Here is a 26,433-nt window from a genome sequence, read left to right as displayed (position 1 = left end):
CCTCCTAGACAGATCTCTGAAATAGATTCTAAGCATCGGAACGGTAGGCTCCACCCATATTGGCTATCACCCCAAAAGGAGTCGAAAAGAAAATTGGCAAGTTGGGTATTCGGCCTGCATCCTGAAAAGAAAGGGCTCTAACATGATTCCCAATAGAAACAACAATCTTCTTATGTGATCCACCAGAAAATAATAATAATATTACTATTTATACAAAAGTTGAAAAATTCATTTCAACTATATTACTAAATCAAATAATATTTGTTTATGTTGGTGTAAATAATTATTCATCATGGATATTATTACACCTTACTTAAGTTTACTTAGGAAATGCATTTCATAGTAGTTTGGGTATGAGACACTTGGGTGTTTGTGCCACATTGGGATAGTGTGTGTAGGAGAATTTCCACCTTTTATGGGGTTGATCTTATTTTGTTGTTACATTCCACCTCATGTGGAATATTATATTGTTTCTCCTACCTACCCACGCCTATTTCCTACCTACCCTTGTTTCTTATTGAGCCACATGTCATGTTTGTTTGCTCACATATCCATAAGCCTTGCCTATATAAGCAAGCTCATCTACATTGTTTGTACGGACATTCATTGAACATCTTGTAATGATCCAGTTGATAATATTTTGCATCTTGATATAATACAGTTTATTCCTATCATCATATTTTGTTCTCTCTTAAATTTGTGCTTTCCATTTCCTCTAGATCTTGGCAAAATCGCACACGGTATCAGAGCCATTAGAGTGTCATTGGTTTGCCAATTGAGAAAAATTTGATGCTATTTGGGATTGTATATTTTGGAGCTTTCTATTGCAAGTTTTTATTGAAGCTTGATGGGTCAGATCTGAGGTCACCATTGGATTGAGGACATTCGAGCAATTAAGAATCACCTTTTATTTCGTCCAAATCCGACATCTGAGGCCAAATCTAGAGCCGTTTGAAGGTGGAGGGTGGTGACTTGTCCCGACACTGATTTGCAATTTTGGAGCATTTTTGGCCAAATCCATCATCGCCATTGCACTTAGAAAGCCCAAAAACCTCAAGATCGATTGTCAATTCGTCGAAATCGGCCTTCGTTACCCCGAGTTGAAAAAATCTCCCCTCTTGGCCCGTCGTATGGACTTGCAGGTATAGGTCTGAATTTTTATTTTTTTTTTCCAATTTTTAATTTTTTTTTCAGAAAATTTAAAATAAAAATAAAAAGGCGGGGGGGGGGGGGCTTTTTTTGGTTTTTCTCTTTAAAAAAAATCAAACAAATTTTTTGGGGGTGTTGCAGTACTGCGGGTACACCACAATGTACATGCGGCCCCGCAATCACTGCGGGTAACCATAGTGTACCTGCGGCCCCGCAATCACTGCGGGTAACCGCAGTGTACCTGCAAACCCGCAGGCACTGTGGCCCCACAGTCATTGCGGGTAACCGCAGACACTGTGGCCCCACAATGTACCTGCAATGGTTTCACAGTACACTATGGGCCCCTCCCCGTGTGGGGGGGGTTGATATTTTGTTGATTCAAAACGATGTTTTGAAAAGAATGTTGATTCAAAACAATGAAGAGTATGAAATATGAAGGAAGAGGAATAGGTAAGTATTGATAAGGAATTGGAGTGTCTATTGGTCCAAATTTTAGGTCAAAGTATGAAGTCTTTGGATATGCTACAAATAAAAGAAATAAAAATGATATTATAGGTGTCATAGGTTCAAATGAATAACTCAAGGAATGTAGTGTATGCAATATTTTCATTGTAATAGACAAATATATAGAAGAGAAATATTGTTGAGATCTACATCTTTGCAGTATGTATGGATTGAGAAATCAGTCTGAAAATGTGTTATAATAGAGAGTCAAAAAATGAATTCACAACTGAATTCAAATGGAATGTCCGTAGAATTATAAATTGAATTGACAAAAGACAACACATATGTTTACAAGATTTTATAAGCATAAATATTCATATGTAAAAAATATTAGCAATTAAGAAAGGTTTGAATGTTTAAAAAAGATGAGAGATTTTGAATTAGAGGAAATCATTGTCCAGACCAAAAAATTAGAAAACTATATAAAATGAGTTTGTAAGAAGTGTGCTTACAAAATAAAGTTTTGTAGATTCAGAAATTAGTTAGAAAAGACATTATGATTACAAGTTTGAAAATTTAAAAAGCATTGAAATAAACACATAATTTCTGTCAAATTACATTAGGAGAAAACTAGAAGAAAGTTGCAGTTGCATAAAGATAAAAAAATAAGATTTAAGTGATAATTATTCACAAGCTTAGATTCATAATACATTTCTTAAAAAAGTATTGATGAGAAACCTCTATATAGAGAAGAAAATGTAAAGGCAGAAACTACAGTAGAATTTCCTTTGTAAAATTTTGAATACATACCTGAGATTCATCAAGCCCCACCATACGGTGTAGGTGTACTTGTCAAGAAAATTTGAAGAGGTAATCTGAGTTGTCCAAGCGATCCCATAAATACCAAAGGAAAAACTGTTTGTGAGATTCGTTGCATTACAATTACTAAATACTGGTGTAATGTTCATCCACTGTTCACGAACAGAGCTCAAACCATTTGTCAAACTGTCACAATCTAAAAAGTCAAGCTGGCAATTTGATGCAATGTCATTTCTACACGCGATCTGCCAACAAGTGTTTCCACGTTCAATGGCTAGCAGATACCAAGTAGCACCTATAGTCTGTGTACAGAAAAAAAAAGCATAAGGGTGGGTATAACAATCCTCTTGTAATATAAAGAAAATAGAAAACATAAAAATGTTCTCGACCACACAATAATCTTATATTGATTCAGAAGAATCATAATTTTTTTTTATTATGTAATGAAAGATCATTTGAATAAAAATAAGAAATTGCATTACAATTGCTTCAACAAATAGAAGTTTTAGAAAAAGTCAAGACTGCTAGAAACTTATCATACATACACATACAATTAACAAACTCTCCCAAAAAAAAATGTAAATTTAATATTTAAAAATCTTATTTTTATCTACATACAATTCATATAAGACTCCACATGTAGTTCTCTTCATACGATTGCCCATTCAAAATGGAAGAAATTAATATCCAACAATAACAATACTCTTGTAATGTGTAACGCATAAATCCAACACTTTCCAATAGAAATAAGATTAATCATTCATGTAATGATCTTTAAAAATAATTTTTAAATTTTAAATAATATATAAACCCTATTTCTAAGAAATCAAAATTTCAACAACAAATAAGTGAGAACTTACATGACATGCCATCATGTAAAGAAATAAGTTGTATGCAGCTCCAAGCCATGATTTCTCAATCACAGCTCCATTGGCTCTGGCAATTTCGGATGCCAAAGGGAAGATCAAATACATCCTAAGAAAATATTGGAAAAGGGCAATCAAAAGCAGGTCAGTCTTGGTACGATCGGCATTTGATCTTCTTAGAGAAGGTATTAGGAACCAAACTGCAAGCTGCAAAACCTTTCCAGGAGTAAGCGCCACGAAAAGAACAAATTTGATATTATACAAATTGTATTAGAAGGAAAAGAATTACAGTGATAAGTTTTTTTAAATCATTTAGATAACTGAACACACACAAGCTGGGAATTATAAATATGCATTACTTAATTGATGTTTCAAAACCAAAACTGAGGCCTACTTTATCAGCAATCAGATCAACTATCAGGACATTCATTTTACATTGATTGATAGAATTTAATAAGCACATTGAAAATGGATATTTTTATAATTCATCATATTAGATAGTCTGTTTATAAATTTATAAATAACTTATAGTAATATAAGACTACCACATACTCTTATCATACTCCTTATCAGATATACCTAATTATACTACACAGAAATACATATCTTACTCCTGTAAGACAAACAAATGCCATGTAATAGTAATTATCAATAATTATCGGTCTGCATTGTAAGAGCGAGATGAGCGGGAGAGGGAACTTTGAAGAGGCTAGGGTTAGGAGGCGGTGGATGTACTACAGGTGATGGGGAGGCAGATTCAGATGAAGGCGAGCTGCTAGCTAGGGCTCTGTTCTTGGGCAGAGCTGTGTTGGTTGGTGTGGAGTCTTCAGTAAGGGTTTCTAGCACAACACCTAGTTCAGGAGTCTTGGCAGAGGGAGGCGTTGTTGTCTCTATTTTCTCTGTTGTTCCTTGCTCTTTTGCCGCTTCTTTTGTCCTGGCTCTTGGAGACTTTTTTTTGGCTGGTGGGTTTGTATTTCCTACTTTGGCGCCTTCTTCTTTTGTGAGTGGAGGCATTAGGGATTCTAGGGAAGGAACTGCTCTGCTATGATTGTTAATGCTATTGATTTCGACCTTCAAGATGATGGTGAAGTGGTGGCCTTGGTCCGAGGTGGGGTCAGCAGGGGCTTCTTGGTGGAGGGGGCTGCTCCTCGTCTTGGGTGCTACTCTCTTGTGCGGAGTGTTGTGTCTTTGGCCTGTTTGGTGATCTTCTCTGAGTTCCCATTTGGTGCTTCCTTTGGGTTTTTCTATGGTAGCTCTTTTTCTTTGGCCAAGGAATTCTCTTCCTGCTATTTTCTTTTACCCTTGGTGGCCCTCTTGGGTTTCAGCGAGGAGTTCTTTTTTGCTCCTGTTTTTAGTGGTGGTCTCCTCTTTTCTGGGTGTAGCGTAGGGGGCTTTTGGTGGAGGTTGTCTACCTTTCTCTCTTCTGTTGGGGAAGCGTTTTATTTTGGTCTCTCTTCCTTCTTTCTTTCTTCTTTTTTTTTTGTGAGCCTAAAGCCGTTGTGTTCGATATTTCTACTTGTTTTGGCCCTTAGTTGGCTCTCGGGGGCTGTTTCTTTGTTTGGAGTTTTGTCCCATTGGGTGAGTGCTTTCTCTTCCATTTGTCTCGCTTCTCCTCATCTTGTGTTGGCTCATTTGTGGTTACTAATTTTCAAAGGCACATTCTAGCAGTTTGTTTTTGGTTGGGTTTTTCTTTTTTTCTTTAGTGCAGCTATGTATTAAGGGGGTTTATTTTGTCCTTTATGGTTCTTATTACACCATGTCTCTTATTGAGTTGGTTGTAGGGCATGGTGATACTTTTCAAATTCTCTTTATTTGTTTTCTATCTGATCTTCTTATAGAGGTGGAGTTTTCTTCTATAGAGGTGGAGTCTTAGTTTGCAAGTGGCGGGAGATGCTTTAAGGGGGCTATTGCTGCCCTTGCTTTAGACTACACTCTTCTTATTCTATCGAGGTGGATTTTGAGGGTATCTCTCAACATTGTTTCTTGTGCAAAGGACTTTGAAGATGGTGATTTTTTCAAGGACTTGCTTCAAAATGAGAGCCTTCTCAAAACCCTTCATTGTTGTTTAGTGGTTTCAGCCTATTGTTGTTATAGTAGGGTGTCTCTAGTTGAATTGTTTATTTCTTGCTATTTGTAGATTGCTTTTAGTTTTACTTTTTGCAGCTTGTCTTAAGGTTGTGGGAGCTTTCTCAAAACCCATGGTTAAGGCTCATATGATTTAAGTTGTTTGGTGGCTTCGGCCTTTTCCTTGGCCAAATGGTTTATTGATGTTGTTGGGTTGTTGCTTGCCTTTGTTTATTCGTTGGTAATGTTTTGTAAGTGGGTTACACGTCCCCGTAGAATCTGTTTGTAAAGGGTTTTGGGTCTATTCAAAACCTATTTTACCCCTAATAAAAATAATAATAAACAATGTCAGGAGTAGTAAATAGAATTGAAATTATTGAAATCATCTTTGCAATACTCTTTTAATTTAAGGGGTAGAAAGGTTAGAAGTTTTTAGAAAATAAATTAATAAAAAATAAAGATTATTTCAATTGTAATTGGAGTGCATGATTGGTGGTACGTAACACTCTTTATAAAAAAAGTTCACATCAAGGGGGGAAGGATATATATTCTTTCCTCACAACTGTGAAATGTACCTCAAAAGAAAAAATTTCAAAGTAGCACACGAATTGGAGGATGGAGGCAAAGGAGGTTGGAGGACATTCAACAACCTCTCATCAGTCACTAGCGATGGGATCATGAAATTGCATTAGTCATAAAACTATTTATGTCAAAATGACTAAAGATGAGATCACTTTCCAAGAGGTAGTAGAAACTATCTCATATCATTTGCGATCAAAGTGGCAATGATCTATAATGGTGGCTACATACGCGACAATGAAGGCTTGATGTTCAAGCTTTTTATGTAAGTGATTGGATGTTTTTGTCCCAATTCACAAGATCGCATAAGTGACTAGAACTGTTTGTCCCCAGTCACAGGAGTTCGTGATTATGATTGGATGTGTTTTTCCCCAATTATAATTGTTGTGAGAAAATGTGTGTGTCCTTGTTCATGACCTTGATTTTGGATAGATGTGTTTGTCTCTATCCAAACTTTATGTAAGACCTTGGATAGATGTGTTAGTCCCTATCCTTGGTTCCATGGGTAGATGTGTTTTTCCCTATCCCTCGATGAAAGCATAAGTAAGCATTGTGAGGCGAGTTCCACTATTGCTTGTCACGAGTAGATGCGTATGTTCCTAATCATACCTTAGGATGAACTATTGAGTGTGGTCATCAAGTATTGTGATTTATTTTCTCATGTTCACACTAAGGAGGGGTGTTGGGAATTAGTGTTCACATAGGTGTGAGGTTAGCTATAAAGTTGTTGACAAATAACTTAATATTATTGTTAGAATATCATATTGTTAGTTTGGTCTATTAGAATAATATATATTAAATAGTTGCATAAGAGATTATAGGTAGAACAACTCATATAATTAGAGAGTGGTTCCTATTAGGTAGGAGATTGAACTCCTATATAAGTATTATATATTTGATATGAAAATATGAAGCACATACTATTTTGTTTTTAATTATTCTATCTTCTCTATCTATGCTCATATTTCTATTAGATTTTATAAATTTTATAATAGTTACAAAAATTTAACAAAAATAAACATGAATAGCATGCATACCACAACAAAGTAATTTTTGTGGCTTTCGAGAAAAAATCCCACACTCCAAAAGCCACCCAATATATTATTAAAAAATAAATAAATTATAATATGTTTGCAAAGCAAGCTTCTCATAGGAATATCACCCACATAGATCTAGAAGAAACTCAATAGCTATTAGACTCTTAGACACAACATCCATCTCATGCACCTAATATATAGGAGATACAATACATGAAACTATCAAAGGGTATTACAAAACCATGGGCTAAAATCACTCAAAAGTTACACCCATCTTATCTCCAATATAAGATGACCTATGATATGTCAATAAACAGACACCAGCACATGTAACTCCCTTTTACAACTCATTTATATGTGTCCAACACATTTTAATATTTCTTATTTTAGGAGAGCCAACTTTCCAAGGCCATAAATTTTGAACTGTGTCTGATTGGTGAACTGTTTGAAGTGTCCAAAATATCATGACGTGTTTCATCAAGCTATATTTAGCTACTCTAGTTATGGACACTTTCAGGTGATTATGGAGCCACTAAGACCCTCAAAATTGACTCAAAAAAATTTGTTCGCAATTTTCAAGAATAGAAACTAAAATATCTTCAAATCCAGACATGATCTTGCAACAAAAATCTACCAGCATTCTTATCTATCCAATTCAAAGCTTTGGGGAAAATTTTGGACCAATCTATTCTTGAATGAAAAGGTATATATGTGTGTGTGTGTGTGTGTGTGTGTGTGTGTGTGTGTGTGTGTGTGTGTGTGTGCAAGGTTAAGACACCATTTTCTTAACATTCTCCCACTTATTGAACACCTTGCAAGAGCAAAGGGACTGTCTACACAATAATTTAATTGCTAGGGGCCATGAGGCCCATAGACTCCAAATACTATCTGAACTTATCTGTGTTCACAACCCTAGTTAAAGAATTTGCAACATTCATCAAAGTCTCTACCTTAGCTAGGTTCATGCTACCATCGTCGACCACATCTCTAACAAAATGGTACTGAACATCAATGTGTTTCATTTAGGCATGAAATGTTGGGTTCTTAGCTAGGCAGATCGTACACTGATTGTCATAATAAACTATCATTGCATTTATTATTATTTTTTTCAAACAGTCTCTTAAGTGAAATGGATTCTTTACAAGTATGAGTAGTTTCTAGATACTCTACTTCAGTATTGGAGAAAACAATCACAACTTTTCACTTACTAATCCAGATAATTACACCATCTAATAAAGTGAACACATAAGCAATGGTGGATATTCCACTATGAATATCACTTGCCTAGTCTAAATCCACATAACCATGAATATCAAGGAAAATATCATCTCCTATCCAATTACCACATGATAAAACAAAGAATATTCCGAGATACACTTCAAATATATGAAGGCCCTTTTAATTGCATCCCAATGAATTCTACAAGGATTAGACATGTATTTGGAAAGAACTCCCACGTCTTGGGTAATGTTTGGTCTAGTACAGACCATAGCATACATCAAACTTCAAACTGCAGGCTTGTAAGGTACTCTTCTCATGTCTTCCATCTCATATGGGGATATAGGACAATCGAAAATAGATAACTTTGTTCCAACTATAAAAGGAACACATAATGGTCTACAATCTTGCATGTTGAATATTTGTAAAGTTGAATTCGCATAATTACTCTAGCCTAGCCATATCTTTCTTTTCACTTTATCTATTCTAATTTCCATTCCAAGAATGTGTTTCATTGCACCAAGATCTTTCATTTCAAATTTAGCAAAAATATGGGACTTTAGTTTTAAAATCATACTTTTCCCTTTACCAATGAATAACATATCATTGACATATAATGCAATGTGTAGGAAATAATCATCATCAGATTTATAATAAACACAATGATCTGATTTAGAATGCTCAAATCCCAAACCCAACACATATGTATCAAATTTTTGGTACCACATCCTAGGACTCTACTTGAGGCCATATGGATATTTCTTCAATTTATAAATCAAATTACTCTTACCTTTTACCACATAGTTCTCTAGTTGTATCATATTAATATCCTCCTCCAAATCACCATGAAGAAAAGTAGTTTTTACATCCATTTTCTCAACCTATAAATCATAAGTAGCAACAATAGAAAGCAAAAATCTAATGGATGTCATTTTTGTAACAGGAGAAAATATCTCACCATAATGAACACCCTCAACCTAGGAGTAGCCTTTCACAGCCAACATTGTTTTATACTTCTCAATACCTTCATTTGAATAAATTGTTTTCTTAAACACCCATTTGCAACTAAAAACTTTACATCCTTTGTGTAATGGTACAATCATGTATCATTCTTTTTCAAAGCTACCATTTTATCAACCATGGAAATCTTCCAAGATTCTGCATCATTCATACCTAATGTATCTTCTATAGATCTAGGTTCATCCATATTAGTATTTAAAGAAAAAATACATTTTCAATCATTAGGCGAATACCTTTCAGGCAATTTTCTAAGTCTTTTAGACCATCAATCAAGTTGAGTTGGAAGCTATTCCTCCACTTCCAAAGATTCAAAGCTAGATGAGCTCTTCTCAAATTCTTGCCTATCTAGGGGTTTCAATTCAACTCTTTTAGGTATATAATGAAATTAAATCACATCTTGTTTACTTTGTTCTATCTGTAATGTAATAGAAGGTGACCTAGTTTCTCTAAAAGTAACACTTCTACTATGTATTTTACAACCTTTTTCTCCAACTTCATTTGATTCTCCTTTGGCACATGTGCATATGCCTCATGACCAAAAAAATCTAAGATGTCTCAATGAAGTATTATGACTTGACCATGCCTCCATAGAAACTTTGTCAACAAGAGCTAATGTAGGAGACTTGTTAATTAGGTAGCAAGCAATGGCAACAACTTTAGCCCAAAAATTTTGTTCTAGACTAGCACCACTCAACATACTCTTAGCCTTCTCCATCAATGTCCTATTCATTTTTTCTACAACTATATTCTATTGTGGAGAATATAAAGTTGTCTTATGTCTATGAATGCCACAATATTTATAGAATCTATCAAAATTATTAGAGTAAAACTCACCGCCATTATCAGTTCTCAAACATTTTATTTTCTTCTTAGTCTACAACTCAACCATTGCTTTAAATTCTTTAAATTGACTCAAAACATAAAATTTACTCTATAAAATATAGCCACGTCCTTCTACTATAATCATCAATAAATGAAACATAATATGTGTATTTTACAATGGAAGGAATATCTACAAGAACAAACAAATCGGAATGAAGAAGGTCCAACACACCACAAAAATTTATGAGAACTCGAGAAAAACTAAACATAGTTTTGTTTTCAATAAATGCAAAGCTAACATAAATCAAAACTAAGATTACAATCATTCAAACCTTCAACAAGGTTTTTATTTTTGAAGGTCCTTAGACCCTTTTCTCCAATGTGGCTAAGTCTCAGGTGCCATAACAATATTCTATACATGTAACTTTGATTTAGAAGATAAAGAACCCTTAGGTACCCAAAATCCATGACCATCTGCTGAAGTTGAAACCTTCACCTTGTCCAACAAAGTATTCATAGATTTAATTTTTATAGAAGTATTATTACACTCAACTATGTATGCATCTACCTTATACAATGTGCCAGATCTAATACCTCTTGTAATAACAATACCATCTCTGACCATTGTGCATCCAGAATAAAAAAAAGACTACTTGCACACTTGCATCTATTAGTTTGCTCATAGACAATAGATTTTGAGCTAGTCTAGGGATATGCAACACATGATAAATCCTTTTTATTCGATCAACAAGGAAACTAATTCCAACTTTAACACAACTAGCAAGATCTAAATTAGAATCATCACCCAAGTACACGTTACCTCCATTAATTTCTTCATATTCAAAAAACTAATTTCTATTGGAAGTCATATCAAAATATGCACCTACGTCAATTAACATTGCATTATTAGTTGTAGGAGTGGTCAAAGATGCAATGAATGCATCCCCATCTTCCTTCTCAGACTTAAATTATAATATTAAAAATTATTTTTTTTCTTCTTTTCTTCTTTGCAATCCTTACAGAAGTGTCCTTATTTACCACAATTCCAACAAATGACTTTCTACTTTCCAAGAGTTTCGGATCTCCATCTAAACTTGTATTTTTCACAGTTTTCATTATTCTTGCCTTTTTTCTTAGGTCTTCCACAAACAATTAGTGCTTAATTTGAACTAATGGATACTTGACACAATACAGAGAAGGAGAATTGTCAAACGAGGTTAAAACCCTAGTTACCCTGCTGACCAGGTCTTTGTGTATTTAATGACTAAGCTTCTTCTTCTTCTCAACGAATTCGAAACTCAGATCACCGACAACTAGAAGGTAACTCAATGCTTAAACATACATATAACTTGACCAACTAATTTGAATTCATAAAACGACATGTAAGTACAGTAAACATATTAATTATAGAAAAATGAAAAGAGCTTCCAATACAATGTCAGTGATTTTAAAACTTTCAAACTGTGTTACAAAATCAGATTCAAATTCAAATTTTCATATTTCATCCTTCAAAATCGATTTTCCAATGTCGCTATACAATTTATACCAAATTTGTGTTTTCCCACCATGACCATTGGACTGCATGACTATTTGACTTCCACATTTGAAAAATCAAATTTGAACACATACATCAGGATAACAGTCCTGAACTAATAAGACCATACCAGACATCGATGTCGGTATAGCAAAACCAAACTGAAGCCTTTATTCACCCATCGGAATAGCTACATCGACGAGATAACCTTTTTGTGCAACTCCGATAACGTAAACTTACCCTGATGACCCCATGTCAACATAGCTATACTGAATGAGGCAAATGAATGACTATTGGAATAACCTTTTACAGTCGGCTAAACCATATTTGCCAAACCTGATAGAAGAAACTTCGGCTAAACCATATTTGCCAAACCCAATAGAAGAAACTATCTCGATGATTCTTTTATCGAGATAACTATCCCGATGACAAACTTGACACTTATTTTACAACAATGACACCTCATTGGAATAACTATCCCGATGACAACATTGATAGTTTTTACAACAATGACACTATCGGTATAACTTATCCCAATGACAACATTGATAGATTTTTACAAACTTGCAAAATATGACTCCAACTCTATTATACAGACCTAAAAACATGAAATAACATTACAAATGGTCTCCATAGACCTTATTGAACCAGAATAACACGACCCCTAACTCCTAAGACTCAAACATCTAATTAACATGATGACTTGATACTAGGTGCTCCTACACTATACACCCGGAGAGGAAATATTTCATGCTCCTGATGAAATGAGATCTGCATTTGAGACCCCATGCTCTGCTATATCCTCCTTTGACATCCAGGTGACATGTTCATTTGGTAGTCCTAGCCACTTGACCAAGTGCTCCTTATAAAATTTCCTCCTTATCCTCTTCACTTCTCTTGAGTCCAAAATGGCTTCGAGTTGCATAGGCTTAGCAGGTGGAAGGTCCTTGACCCATTCCATATCAGTATCTTCACCTCCTTCTTCTTGACCTGTAAAATCAGATTTCGTATAGGGATCCAAGTCTGCTACATTGAATATAGGTGAGATTGCAACCCCCGGTGGGAGTTCAATCTCATAAGCATTATTGTCATACTTGTGAACCACTTTACATTGCCCTATCTTCTTCATCAACAACTTCAAATGTGTACTTTTCCTTTGCTAATCTCTCCTTCCTCAAATATGCCAATACTAGATCACCCACCTTGAATTGTAAATCTCTCTTCTTCAAGTCTACCTTCTTATACTTATCCACATTCTTCTAAAGTATCTCCTTGACCTGTTTGTGGATGCCATACATGGCTACTGCAAAGTCTTCACCTTGGGCAGTCCTCCTATCCATTCCACTTAAATCTCTCAACTCATATCTATACCTTTAGGATGCACTCCATAGACAACTTCAAATGGACTCTTCCCTATGCTCTGGTTGATTGAATCATTGTATGCATACTCTGCCTACGTTAGGATTAGATCCCATGACTGATTGTGTTCCTTACTCAGACATCTTAGCAGGTTGCCTAATGATCTGTTGACAACCTTAATCTGCCCATCCGTCTGAGGATGATAGGCATAAATATAAGTCAAATTGGTTCTCCATAATGTTCTCCAAAAATGTCCAATAAACTTTGAATCTCTATCAGACACAACGGATAATTGCAATCCATGGATCCTTACAATCTCCTTAAAGAATAAGTTTGCAATGTGGGAGGCATCATTGGTTGTTTTGCATGCAATGAGGTGAGCCATCTTTTTTAACCTATCCACAACCACATACACACTATCATATCCCCTTGTGGTCCTTGGTAGACCCAAAACAAAATCCATACTGATGGCTTCCCATGGTTTATTTGGTATGGACAGGGTTTGATAAACTCTACATTAGAACTTGACCCCTTTGCTCTTTGACATATACCACAGCCTTCCACAAACTTCTTCACATCTAGGTGCATCTTAGGCTAGTAGTAAAACCTTTTGACCTGATCCAATGTCTTATCACATCCAAAATATCCTCCAAGGCCGCCACTATGCTTCTCTCTGATAAAATTTTCCCTCATAGAACAATTTGGGACACATAACTGAGCTCCCTTAAACAAAAGACCACCTTGTACTATATAATCTGCATACTCACTATGAAAAGAACCCTATACCTGCTCATAAATAGAAAATGCTCATGAAAGTCTACATCATTCTGATACATACCTCTTAAGGAATTAATTCCTACACTTTGAAATTGCACCTCTTGTATCATTATTATCCTCCTGCTCAAAGCACCAGCTAGCTTGTTAGCCTGCCCTTTCTTGTGCTTTATGGTAAAAGTATAGGACTGCAATTGCTCTACCCACTTCATGTGTCGATGACTCAACTTCTCTTGACTGTTTAGGAAAATCAAAGCATGGTTATTTGTGTATACCATAAACTCCTTGGGCAGTAGGTAATGTCTCCATTTTTTAAGTGCTTGCACCATGGCATATAGCTCCAAATCATAGGATGAATACTTCTTTTTGGCTTGATTCAATTTCTCACTAAAGAAAGCTATTGTCTTCCCCTCTTGACTCAACACTACTCCTATGGCATAGCCACTGGTATCACACTCTATTTTAAATACCTTATTAAAATCTGGTAAGGTAAGGATAGGTTGATGTGCTGCCCTTGTCTTGAGGTACTCAAAACTCTGATCATTCTCCTTAGTCATTTGGAATATTCTCTTCTTCTCTCCTTTGATGGTGTCTATCATGGGTGCAACAATATGACTAAAATTATTGATGAACTTACAGTAGAAGCTTTCTAAACCATGGAAACTTTTGGCTTCCCCAACTGATTTATGTGTTGGCCAGTTGAGTATGGCCTCTAGTGTTTGTGGCTCCATATTCAAAGTTGCTTATGAAATCACAAAACCAAATATACCAGCTCTTCTTTCATCCATTCACACTTCTTGAGATTGATCATCAATTTTTCTTTATCCAACCTTCTTAACACCTTATCCAAGTGTTCCAAATGGTCCTCCTTTGTCTTGCCGAATACCAAAATGTCATGCAAGTATACTACCCCAAACATGTTTATGAAGTCTCTTAGGACCTCATTCATGAGTCTCCTGAATGTACTCGGGGCATTAGATAGCCCAAAAGGCATGACAAGCCATTCATACAGGCCTTCATTAGTCTTGAAAGTCATCTTCCACTCATCCCCCTCTCTGATCCTTATTTGGTGATAGCCACTTTTTAAATCAATTTTTGTAAAGTACCTTGCTCTAGCCAGACTATCCATAAGATCTTCCGTCTGCGGAATGGGAAATCTATATCTAATGGTTATCTTTTTGATAGCCCTTTAATCTATACAAAGGCTCCAATATTCATCTTTTTGGGGTGCAAAAATAGTTGGCACAACACATGGGCTCAAACTCTTTCTCACCAGGCCCTTATCAAGCAATTCTTGCACCTGCTTCTTGATCTCCTCATTTTGTTGAGGTGTCATTTTGTATGTCGCCTTGTTGGGAAGACTTCCACCAGGGATTAGGTCAATATGATGACTCACATCATGGATGGGAGGCAAGGAATTAGGTAATTCCTTCACTATTATACCTTCATACTTATCAAGTAGGTTCTTCACCTCTTTAGGGACTTCCTTGTTGTCATTATCTGTTTCTTATGAGATTGGTTTCCCCACAATAGCGTATCCACACTCCTCTTCTTCCAGGTTCTTCATAAACTCCTCCTTCACCACCATTACACTAGGTCCTTCATGGACTCCACTCTCATCTTCCTTTAGTGGGGTAAGGGTATAATACATCCCCCCCTTCTTGATGATAAATACATTCTTCTTTCAGTCATGTTGGACTTCCCTATCATACTACCAAGGCCAGCCAAGTAGGATGTGGCACACATCCATGGGAATGATATCACACAAAATTTATCCTCATACAGACCAATACTGAACTCTACCCAAGACTGCTCATTGACAAGTACTTGCTGACCCTTATTTAGCCAAGACACCTTATATGGTATGGGGTGAGGGATCCTTTTTAGTTTTAACTTTTCTACCATCTCTACTGCAATTAAATTATCAGTGGAACCAAAACCAATTACCACTTTACATACCTTACCTTGTGCCATGCATGTGGTTCTAAACAAATATTTTCTTTGAGGTGGTTCCTTGATGGTTGGAACCTTGATCGATATCCTCATGAGTAATTTTTCCTCTACCATAGGTTTTGCAAGCAATGACGATGTGTTCACACTCTCTACCTCTTCCTCATTAATAACTTGTGTCCTCCTTTCCCCTCCATATGAGCTTGTACTTGGTTTGTTCAACATCTCTAAGCAGGGTGACCAATTTGGCCACATTGAAAACACTTCCCTAAGAATGTATTCGATCATCTTCCTTGGTTTCCAAATGTTCTTCTTGTGTTAGATCTCCTTCCCTTGAATCCACCTCTTTGCTCATTGGTTTGTTCTTGTTGTCCACTAGTCTCCCCTTGATGCTTTTGGAATTGTGTTCTACCTCTTCCTCTATTGTTCTTTCCTCTACCCCTGGCCTATTGCTCCTGCCTCCTTTTAACCTTCTCTTATGCTCTTGTGGCTAACTGAAAACATTCTTCTACACTCCTAGGGGTAGTTAGACTCAATTCGTCTTGTATATTATGTCTCAACCCATTTATATACCTTGCTATTTTCTCCACTTCATCTTCATGGTGCCCTACCCTCAGGCTCAATTTAGGAAACTCTTCTGTGTATGTCATCACATCCATTTATTTTTGCTTTAGGTTCTGCAATCTCCTAATGATTTGAAACTCATAGTCACCTGGTAGAAATTGGACCTTCAACTTTGCTACCATTTTGTCCCAAGTGTTAATCTTGGGATTTCCTCTTCTCAATCTCTTTGACTGAGTGCAATTCCACCAAGTTAGTGTTGACCCCTTCAACTTAGTCTTGGCCAACTTCACCTTTTGTTCTTCCAGAACCTCCTTGAAATCAAAATAGTTGTCAAGGGAATATATTCAATCTAGTACCTCCTCATTATCCATCTTGACACCATACATTGGCAAATCCAATTTCATGTAAGAATGGTCTCCTTTCACAATCTTGAGCACCGCTAGGAACTTTTTGTCTTCCAGCCCCAATTATTCTTCTTGGGGTACATTTTGGGGAGCTTCATTCCCCTGCTCACCTACCTCTTCTTCCTCTAAGTCGCTATCCACATTAGCGACCCCAGTTCTCCTCAAAGTTGCTTCTAATGTTGCTATCCTGACCAACATACCATCTTGGCCCTCCTTAACTGACCTCACCTCTTTTGTGAGGACTGCACTTGCCTTGGGAAGCATCTTGCCCTTTGCATTCTATGCAATAACTATTTCCTCTTAGACTACACACACACAAAACTCCCAATCAGACCCTAAGCTCTGATACCACTTTGATGCAATACAAAGAGGGATAATTTTCAAACAAGGTTAAAACCCTAGTAACCCTACTAACAAGGCTTCTATGTATTTAACGACTAAGCTTCTTCTTCTTCACAACAAATTTGTAACTCAGATCACCAACAACTAGAAGGTAATTCAATGCTTAACCATACATATAGCTTCACCAACTAATTTGAATTCATAAAATGACATGTAAGTACAAGAAATAAATTAATTACAGAAAAATGAAAAGAACTTCCAATACGATGATAGTGATTTCAAAACTTTCAAACTGTGTTACAGAATTAGATTCAAATTCAAATTTTCATATTTCAACCTTCAGAATTGGTTTTCCAACGTCGCTATACAATTTATACCAAATTTGTGTTTTCCCGCCATGACCATTGGACTACATGACTATTCAACTTCCACATTTGAAAAATCAAATTTGAACACATACATCGGGATACAAATCCCGAACTGATAAGACCCTTCCAGACACTGATGTCAGGATAGAAATTCTGAACTGAAGCCTTTATTCACCCATTAGAATAGCTACTAATGGCAGGATAACCTTTTTTTGTAACTTTGATAAGGTAAACTTACCCCGATGACCCCATATCGACAAAGCTATACCAAACGAGGTAAATGAATGACTATCAGAATAACCTTCCACAGTCAGCTAAACCATATTTGCCAAACCCGATAGAAAAAACTATCCCGATGACAAACTTGACACTTCTTTTACAAAAATGAAACCTCATCGGAATAACTATCCCGAAGACAACATTGACAGTTTTTTACAACAATGACACTTTATCGGTATAACTTATCTCGATGACAACATTGATAGATATTTACAGACTTGCAAAATATGACTCCAACTTTGACATACAGACCTGAAAACATGAAATGACATTACAAATGGTCTCCATAGACCTTATTGAACCAGAATATCATGACCCCTAACTTCTAAGACTCAAACATCTAATTAAAAATGATGACTTGATACTGGGTGCTCCTGCACCAATACCTTCCTCCACATCTCTTCAACAACCAAGAATCCACCATATTTTTATACTTGAAAAAAATAGTACAATCGATAACCATAACAAGAGAATCCAATGAATCGGGCAAAGAACAAAACAAGATTTGATATTTCTCCTCCCCATCCATCTTGAACACCAACAGATGCCAATTCAGACACCAACATATTCAATGTTTCTCAAAAAGATCTTATTCAATAAATATTTGGTTTGATACATCTCACCAAGCTTATTCTATAGATTCTTTGCAGAGGTCTTTTCATGGACATTGATTGGAACAATTTTTGCCAAGCACAATTTGATTAGACCCTTAGCTTTATGGTCCATAACATCATACTAAGAAGCCATAGTAGGATATGAAGGTGTTGTGACATTCACATCAATAACATCCCACAAATCTTGATCCATTAGGAGATCCTCCATCTTTAGCTTCCACATCTCAAAATTACTTCTAGAAAATTTGTCCACTTCAATTCTCCCTAACAAGCTTAACATCTAAAAATTCTTGCAACGAGATCAAAAAGTATGTCCTACACAAGCTTCCACTCAAATCTTGATTAGTTCAAAAAACTAAACAAGACACAACTAAAACCAAAGGTGGTTAGGGTTTGATACCACTTGTGAGGAAGTCAAGTAATGGAGCAGCTTCCTACATTAACCTTCAGACAAGAGTAATGAATTTTTTTACAAATCTTTACAATAGTTACATAAACTTAGCAGAAATAAGCATGAATAGCATACATGCCACAACACAATGATTTACATGGAGAAAACCCTTTCACGAGACAAACCCCACACTCCAAAATTTGCCCAATATATTATTCAAAAATAAATAAATTAGAATATACTTGTAGAGAAATCTTCTCATAGGAGTATCACCAACAAACGTCTAGAGACAACTCAGCAATTATTAGACTCTTACACACAACATCCATCTCATTCACCTAATATATAGGAGATACAATATACGAAATTGTTAAATGGTATTACAAAACCATGCGCTAAAACCACTCAAGAGTCGCACCCATATTATCTCCAATACAAGATTACCTATGAAGTGACAATACATGCACAAACACGTGTAACTACCTTTTAGAGCTCATTTATGTGTCCAACATGTTTTAATATTTTTTTATTTTAGGAGACAACTTTCAGAGGCCATAACTTCTAAACTGGGTGTCTAATTGACAAATTGTTCGAAGTGCAAGGAGCTCATGGCATCTTATATTAAGATATAATCAGATTTACCAATTACAAACACTTTTGGGCCATTTGGGAGCCTCTAAGTCCCTTAAAATTGACTCTAAAACATTTGTTCGCAACTTTAAGAAACAAATCTTTAATATCTCTAAATCTAGACATGATATTGCAATGTAAAATTTACTAGCATGCTTATCCAGCCAATTCGAAGCTTTGGGGAAAATTTCACACCAATCCATACTCAAATGAAAAATTATATGAAAAATATTAACCTTATGTAGATGCAAGGTTTAGACACCAATTTCCTAACAATAAAAACAAGGTCAAAGGAAGAAGGCCACAAAAACATTGGAAGCCAATGATAAGATAATGCCTTATCAAGCTTTAAAATCAAAACTACCTAAAAAATGGTTGTGGTGGACATAGTTTATGCTTCTTGGAATATTATATTAGTTAATAGGCTTATTTTTAGTTTAATGCAATAAACTACCGCTGGTTGTTTTCTGTAGTGTTATTATGTAACAATCTTGTTTGTTCCGCCTATTTAAAAGCATATGGTCTAAATCAATTAACATCAAGATTTCATATAACATCCATTTATATTTTCACATTTGGTATCATAGCACTCATTTCTCCTACATTCTTGTGAATGTGATTTGCACCTATGAATGTGATGTGAGCCAATGATTGTTGAAGCAATGTAAGGAGACATCTATAGAACCCACATTTTTACCTAAGCACTTTGCATAGTTCTCTAATCTACGATGGAAGGATCGGAGATTCACATGAGTGGTTTACTATGTGATTGAAGAAGGCAATCATATCTCAAGGATAGTCAAGGTCTATAATGGAAGATATGCAGAATACACGATGAATGGAGGGTGAGTTAAATATCAAATGCAATGAATGCATGGTTTGTTGGAGCTGCTTTCTTCTTATTGTTTGCAATCATCTCTTCATTCAATGAAATTGTATAATTTTCAATGATTCCTCCAGTTGTTAAGCTATACTATTGCTTCAATCATTTCATAAACTCCAAGTTGTCCAACAAATGTCCCTTAACAAGTTTATTGAAAACATGTTGAATAAAATTAATTTTTAAGACATCCAATCTATTATTGGAAGGTGTAGAAGAGGTATCTAGTTTTCCATGATAGGTGATATTAGAGGTAGTTAGGGGTGGTTGAAATTGAGGGTGGCAACAAAAATATACATTGGGGAGGAAGTAGGTATTGTTATATTTTTATTGTCCATTCATGTCACCACTTCTATCACATGTTCAAATAGTGGTTCTTGAAGCATTTTAGTTGTTTATGGTGAAAGTGAAAACAACAATATTGAAAGACTAAATGAATTCAACCACAAAACCCTAGCCTAACAACAACAAAGATCCACCATAACATATGAAGATTACCTAAGACAATGCAAATCAAATGAAATCACAAGATTATACCATCACATGTCCACTAGGGTTTGGATCTCCATTCTTTCTATCTCCATTGATCTTTCTTGATATATTTGGTCTAAGATTTTATGTGTGCACAAGAGCTCAACAAAGAACGGAAATGTGGTTGCAAGTAGGCTTGATCGCATATGAAAGTTTGAATTCTTGAAGACTTGATTAGAATGCTTAGGGTTGATAATGAAGGAAGTATCTCCTTATATAGAAGACACTATAAGAAATGGAGGGATAAGATTGAGAGGTGTAAAAGATAAATGGTCGGCTATGATTAAAGGGTAGGTAGAGGAAATAATAAAATAATGAGAGGGTAGGTAGTGTAGGAATTAAGAGATGAATGACGTGTCATGGGTAGAAAAGGTTAATGAATTAATTAAATAAATAAAGATTCATTTAATTAATAGAGGAAGTGGGATCAATTAAATAAATAAGATATTTAGTTAATTTAGGAAAAGGAGAATTTAAATAAATAAATGCATTTATTTAAATGAGAAATAAGGCTAGAAGAGGATAAATGAATTAATTAAATAAATAAAGATTTATTTAATTAATAGAAGAATTAGGCTAAAATAATTAAATAAATAAATATATTTATTTAATTAGACAGGACAATTTTAGGTGTCTACATTAGTAATGATAGGTAGTTGACCTATGCTTATGGAAGTGATAAAAGAATTTTGGTATTATTTTGATACTTTGTAAATGAATTAATGAGGTGCTAATTTAATTTATAATAGTTTAAAGTGGAGACTCTTTCAAAATAAAGGATAACATAAAAAGATGTTAGCTGTCATTGCTATTGATAGGAGTAAAACTTGTTTTGACACTGGAAGTCACATAAAACAAATTGCATTCGTGATACATGACAAAGAGGATATTGTAAATGATGTACTATTAATCAATATTGACATCTTCGTTTATGCATATATGAATAAATGGATTTACTTGTTATTGTGGCCATTATAGAAAATCCATCTAAGAGACTCTATGATCTTCATTAACATCTATAACTGATGAATGGAATGAAGACACTACATTATTTCCTTCACAATGTTTGTGGTATTGAGGCTACTAGGAAAGTACAAGATTAATTAGAGGTTGTAATACTTCTTTTGGTTATATTTGAAGAGTAAGGAGTAACAAATTTTATTAGAGGTTGGAGGCACTAGATGCAAGAGGTTTTTTATCATCCTGAAACAACTTCTCACTCGGGGATTATTCATGCATGGGAAGCACATATTTTTTTCATTTGTCCCTAAAGAAAAGAGGGGGCTTGGCAATATGTATCCATTCAATAAGAAAGGGGGAAGAAAGATTTCTTGTGGGTTTTCTTTGTGTATTCACATTTGGTTCATTTGTACAATACAAGAGGAGGCATTAGACATGTACTCAAAGGAGATGTGGACTTTTAGAGGAAACATGTCTCATGTGTAGACATTTGGTTGGTAATTTGTATAGCAGAGGAGGGACTGTTTCCACAACACTTGAGGAAGCATTAGACACACTCAGAGGAGATGTGTGTGTGTGTGTGTGTGTGTGCACGTGTGTGCGCTTATTAGATCAACACATGCACATAATTTTGTGTACATCTTATCCACATTGATCTAATATTTTATTGGTCTTAGGTAATTTCCATGGTCATTGAGATAACTCTAGAACCTCGAAATTTAAACTTTCAAACTTAACTTTTAGTAAGCTTGTATCAAATACTTTCCTTTGAGGGATTGAATATACACAAATATACATGATTTATTTGTGTCCTTGTAATTAAAAAGTATTAAAGCATATAATAAGGAAAGAAATTCAATTGATTCTCTGAAATGAATCTAGATCACCATAACAATTATAGTAACATGTACATATCTTTTTGGTGTAAAAGGATTCATATACCTATTGTTGTACCTAACAAGCTCAACACCTAGGTCCTAATCAAATATGTTACTTAATTTTACATTGGGAGCACATAGGATTATTCCAACTTTTAATGGATAAGCTATCGATTTTCCACCTTAAGTGGATAAGTTATCACTTAATGTTTGAAGTCATAAGATTAACATACAAGTCATTTAATGTTATGCAATCATATGTTCACTTTGATGGGTATATAACCAAGGGGTTCCCTTTGTAATATAATTCATGATGTTGTAATCTTTCATTTGCGTCTTTTGACATAACATAATTATTATTTTATTATTGATCTCACATGTGCTTTCATGGAGTACTGAAATCTTGGGTGGTTGTAATCTTTAGCCATTCTTGCATGGTATAGTGAATTTATACCAGCTCTTACATGGTATTTGAACTTGTGGGATTTCTTCTTATTAGTATTTTTTAGAGATCTAGGTTGCAAATCTTGGTGGATCTTGAAAAGTTGATTATTCTCTTCCCTTGCATGAAATGATGACCTGGAGAGAGAAAAAACTTGATAGAAATACTAGAATTGGGGGTTTTCCTCTTTGTATATTTGTATTGCTGGTAAAAATTGAAGCTTTTTTATTTCAATATGAGCTCACCATTGTGTTTAGAAGGTTTGAGAAAGTTATTTTTTCCTTTTATTTCATCCAAATTAGACACTAGAGGCTAGATCTATGAGGGTTTGAAGTTGGGAGGTGGTTGCCAGATCTAGAAGGTACCTACCATTTTGTAACACTTTCGATTAAAATAGACCCTACCATCATACTCAAAAGGTCCAAGAATCCCAATATTAGCTATTAATTCATTCAAATCAAATACTTTCACCTAGAACCAAAGAAAAATTCCCCCATTCTCCATCAATATTAATTGTTGTATGGCTAACACTACAGTTATATGGTCATACTGTTAACTGGTTGTAGTCACATGTTGGGGGTGAATGAAAAAATTAGATTTTTTATTAATATTTCTAAAAAACATCAAATAGAAAAATATAACATTTTTTGGCATTTATAAAATTCCTCTACAATAGGCCATACCTGGTTTTGTACCTAGCAAGTTCGACACCTAGGTAATAATCACACATGTTACTTTTAAGTTTACTTAGGTAACACATATGATACTTTCCACTTTTAATGTATAATTATCACTTTTCCAGCTTAAGTGGATAATCTTATGCAATCCTATGTTCAGATTGGCCTATATAGCCAACTTGGAGTTTCCTTTCCTTTACAATCTAATTCATGATGAAGTAATGTGTCATTTAAATCTTTTGATAGGGTAAAAGTATTCTTTCATTGCTAATAATTCTTGTGCTTTCATGAAGTGCCTAGATCATGGGTGGCTATAATCTTCAACCAATCTACCATGGTATAAAGAATTTAATATCAACTCTTACATATCTAAAGAGTGTTTTTTTCCAATCATTCACACATTTCTATAGGTTAACCTTAGAGAAAATTGTCCCTTTTATGACTTCAAAAAAGACCTTAATAGGTATTTTTAAATGCCACTAGTCTTTAGATCAATGAAAAGATTAGAGCAAATAGGGGTCATTTAGAAAATAAAAATAGTTGGAGAAGACATAACATAAGGTCAGGATTAAACCTAGAGGGTGAATTTTCAATTATGGGCTTGACCCAAACCATCAAAACCAACCATAGATGAGTAAAAAATCAACACAAAATACAAGGTAACTCATTAAGAAAGAGATCGCATTTGTTAAGGTAGAAATAGTCAATGTGTAAAATTTTATCAATGACACCCTTTTTTAATCATCCTACTTAATATATTTAATTTAATTTACTTTTATCATTTAATAAATAAATATTTAACAAAAACATAAAGAGAATTATCCAAACCATTAATACATGTTATTAGTATTTTATTGGATTAGCCTTGTTTAACCCTAGGAAAAGCTTGTTTTTCCTTGCACTAATACATGGTTACATTTTGAATATAATTTTATGTCTATGGTTTTGTATCTAACATTTATCTTAATTATCTTCACTTTCCTCAATCTCTATCGCACATAAATACCTTAGCTACATAAACAAAAAAATATATATTTTAATAAGAGGACAAGAAATGATAAGAGACAACCAAATATAATGTTAGTTAATGGGATTTAGATATCTCATTTTCTATAGAAAAACATGCAATGGATATGATTCAATCTCTCCACATCTACAATTAGTAGATTTTTTATTCTTGTCTAGTCATTTGGAAGTGAGTTTATATTGTTTGGTTGGCTATACTTAGGAAAAAAATTTCTCATCTTTCTCGCTTTACCAAGGTCTTCCTATTGGTACCAACTCAACTTAGTCAAGTTTTATCCTTGATTTCTATTCTACGGGAAATATGAAAGTTTCTAAGACCCTTTTAGGTTTTTTCCCAAATCCTAGGATGCATCAAATTGAATTTGTGACTTCCTTAGGCCTTTTAGGATAGGTACTATGTTCACTTAGGTTTGGCATGTTTCTAAGGTGACTGCTTTTTAGGATTTGTAAATATGAAACTTCACTATATTGCCTAATTATTATGTTGACATACACTTGTATCTTTCTACTCTGACTATAATTTATACTTAGTTACACTTAAAATGATCTACCTATTGGCACTTTTAGATCACTAGGGTAATGCACACGTATAGTTTCTAATATTTCACTAATACAACCCTCTAGGACAACTACTCCCCTCCCCCTTGGATGTCAATGTGGACATAATTAGAAAGCCTATGGTGAAAATCCAATTGTTGTTCTGCTCATGGTAAATCTCAACCCTTTTAGCTTTATTATAGATCTTCTAATCCTCATAAGGGAGATAAATTTGGATGATCAGAATTTCCTCATCTTGATTTGGCTATTTCTCCTCTCCATATAACTTGATACATTGTAAAAGAAGAAAATGAAAATAATTTAATTTCTAGTCAGGAGCTTGTTCTAGATAACTATACTCTTATCAATAATTAGGAAAGCAAGATGAGAATGATTAATCTTCCTCTAAATTTTTTAACTCTTATTGCTTGTTTCTTTATATTTATTTAAATGTTTCATTTAAGCTCTAGACTTCTTTGAACTTCTAATATATATAAATTTTTCCACACAAAATATAAATATAATATGACTTTTAAGATGAAATCATAAAAAATACATATTAATAGAAAATATTTTTTAACAAGAAATGAAATGGAAAAGTAATAAAAATATTAAAAGCATACCTGAGGAATAGGTAATGATGCAACAAGTTCGAGAAAGAAACTTGTCTTCAAATATCTCTTTGCAATTTGTTCAGGATCAACAACAAGTTCGCCACTTCCCAAAACAAGTGAGGTTGGAGCAATGTATGCAGTCTGAAACTTCATTATCATATTCAAAATATAGAACAAGTCTATGATTGAACGAAAAATGGTGACAATAATTTGAAGCCTCCTATCAATTCGCATACAACTATTAGAACCATCAAGCATAGGAAGAAATAAATAAAGTGGATCTAGAAATAGGGAAACTAAAGAAGAAATGAAAAATATTCTATTCCATAGTTGAAATAGATTATTTCTTGGGTCCAAAATCCTCCTCCTTAGTGGTTCAGAATCCTCAACAAATACTTTGAATTTCCCACAATGCCAATGACGACACAAATCGTGAGACCTTGTCTTGGTCAACTCATGCTTCTTTCTTGATGTAAACTTTTGATTATCCAAATCTTGATCAACCCTGAAAAGCATATACAAGATGCTTTTGATTAAAATAAAAAACAAAACAATCTTCTATATAGAGCATATAGAAGAGATCTTAAATTTGAATATTATTAAACATTAATCGGAACTCAAAATTAAATTTGATTTTTGTCAATAAAAATAAGGTTGTTGT

At 34.5% G+C, this 26,433-nt stretch overlaps 1 protein-coding gene across 1 annotated transcript in view; it reads right to left on the bottom strand.

Moving 5' to 3' along the window:
- The window catches only part of LOC131033824 (protein CNGC15b), an 80,042-nt gene that overhangs the window by 30,632 nt on the left and 22,977 nt on the right, over window positions 1–26,433 (bottom strand). The window contains exons 3-5 of the mRNA XM_057965111.2: window positions 25,782–26,277; window positions 3,273–3,485; window positions 2,404–2,714 (exon numbers count right to left, since the gene is read on the bottom strand). Coding sequence (XP_057821094.2) covers window positions 2,404–2,714; window positions 3,273–3,485; window positions 25,782–26,277 — 1,020 coding nt within the window. The remainder of the gene's footprint in view (window positions 1–2,403; window positions 2,715–3,272; window positions 3,486–25,781; window positions 26,278–26,433) is intronic.

This window comes from Cryptomeria japonica, chromosome 5, assembly GCF_030272615.1.
Source record: "Cryptomeria japonica chromosome 5, Sugi_1.0, whole genome shotgun sequence".
Lineage (NCBI taxonomy): Eukaryota > Viridiplantae > Streptophyta > Pinopsida > Cupressales > Cupressaceae > Cryptomeria > Cryptomeria japonica.
Note: the sequence above shows the minus strand (reverse complement) of the source record. Positions and strands in the feature narration are given on the sequence as shown.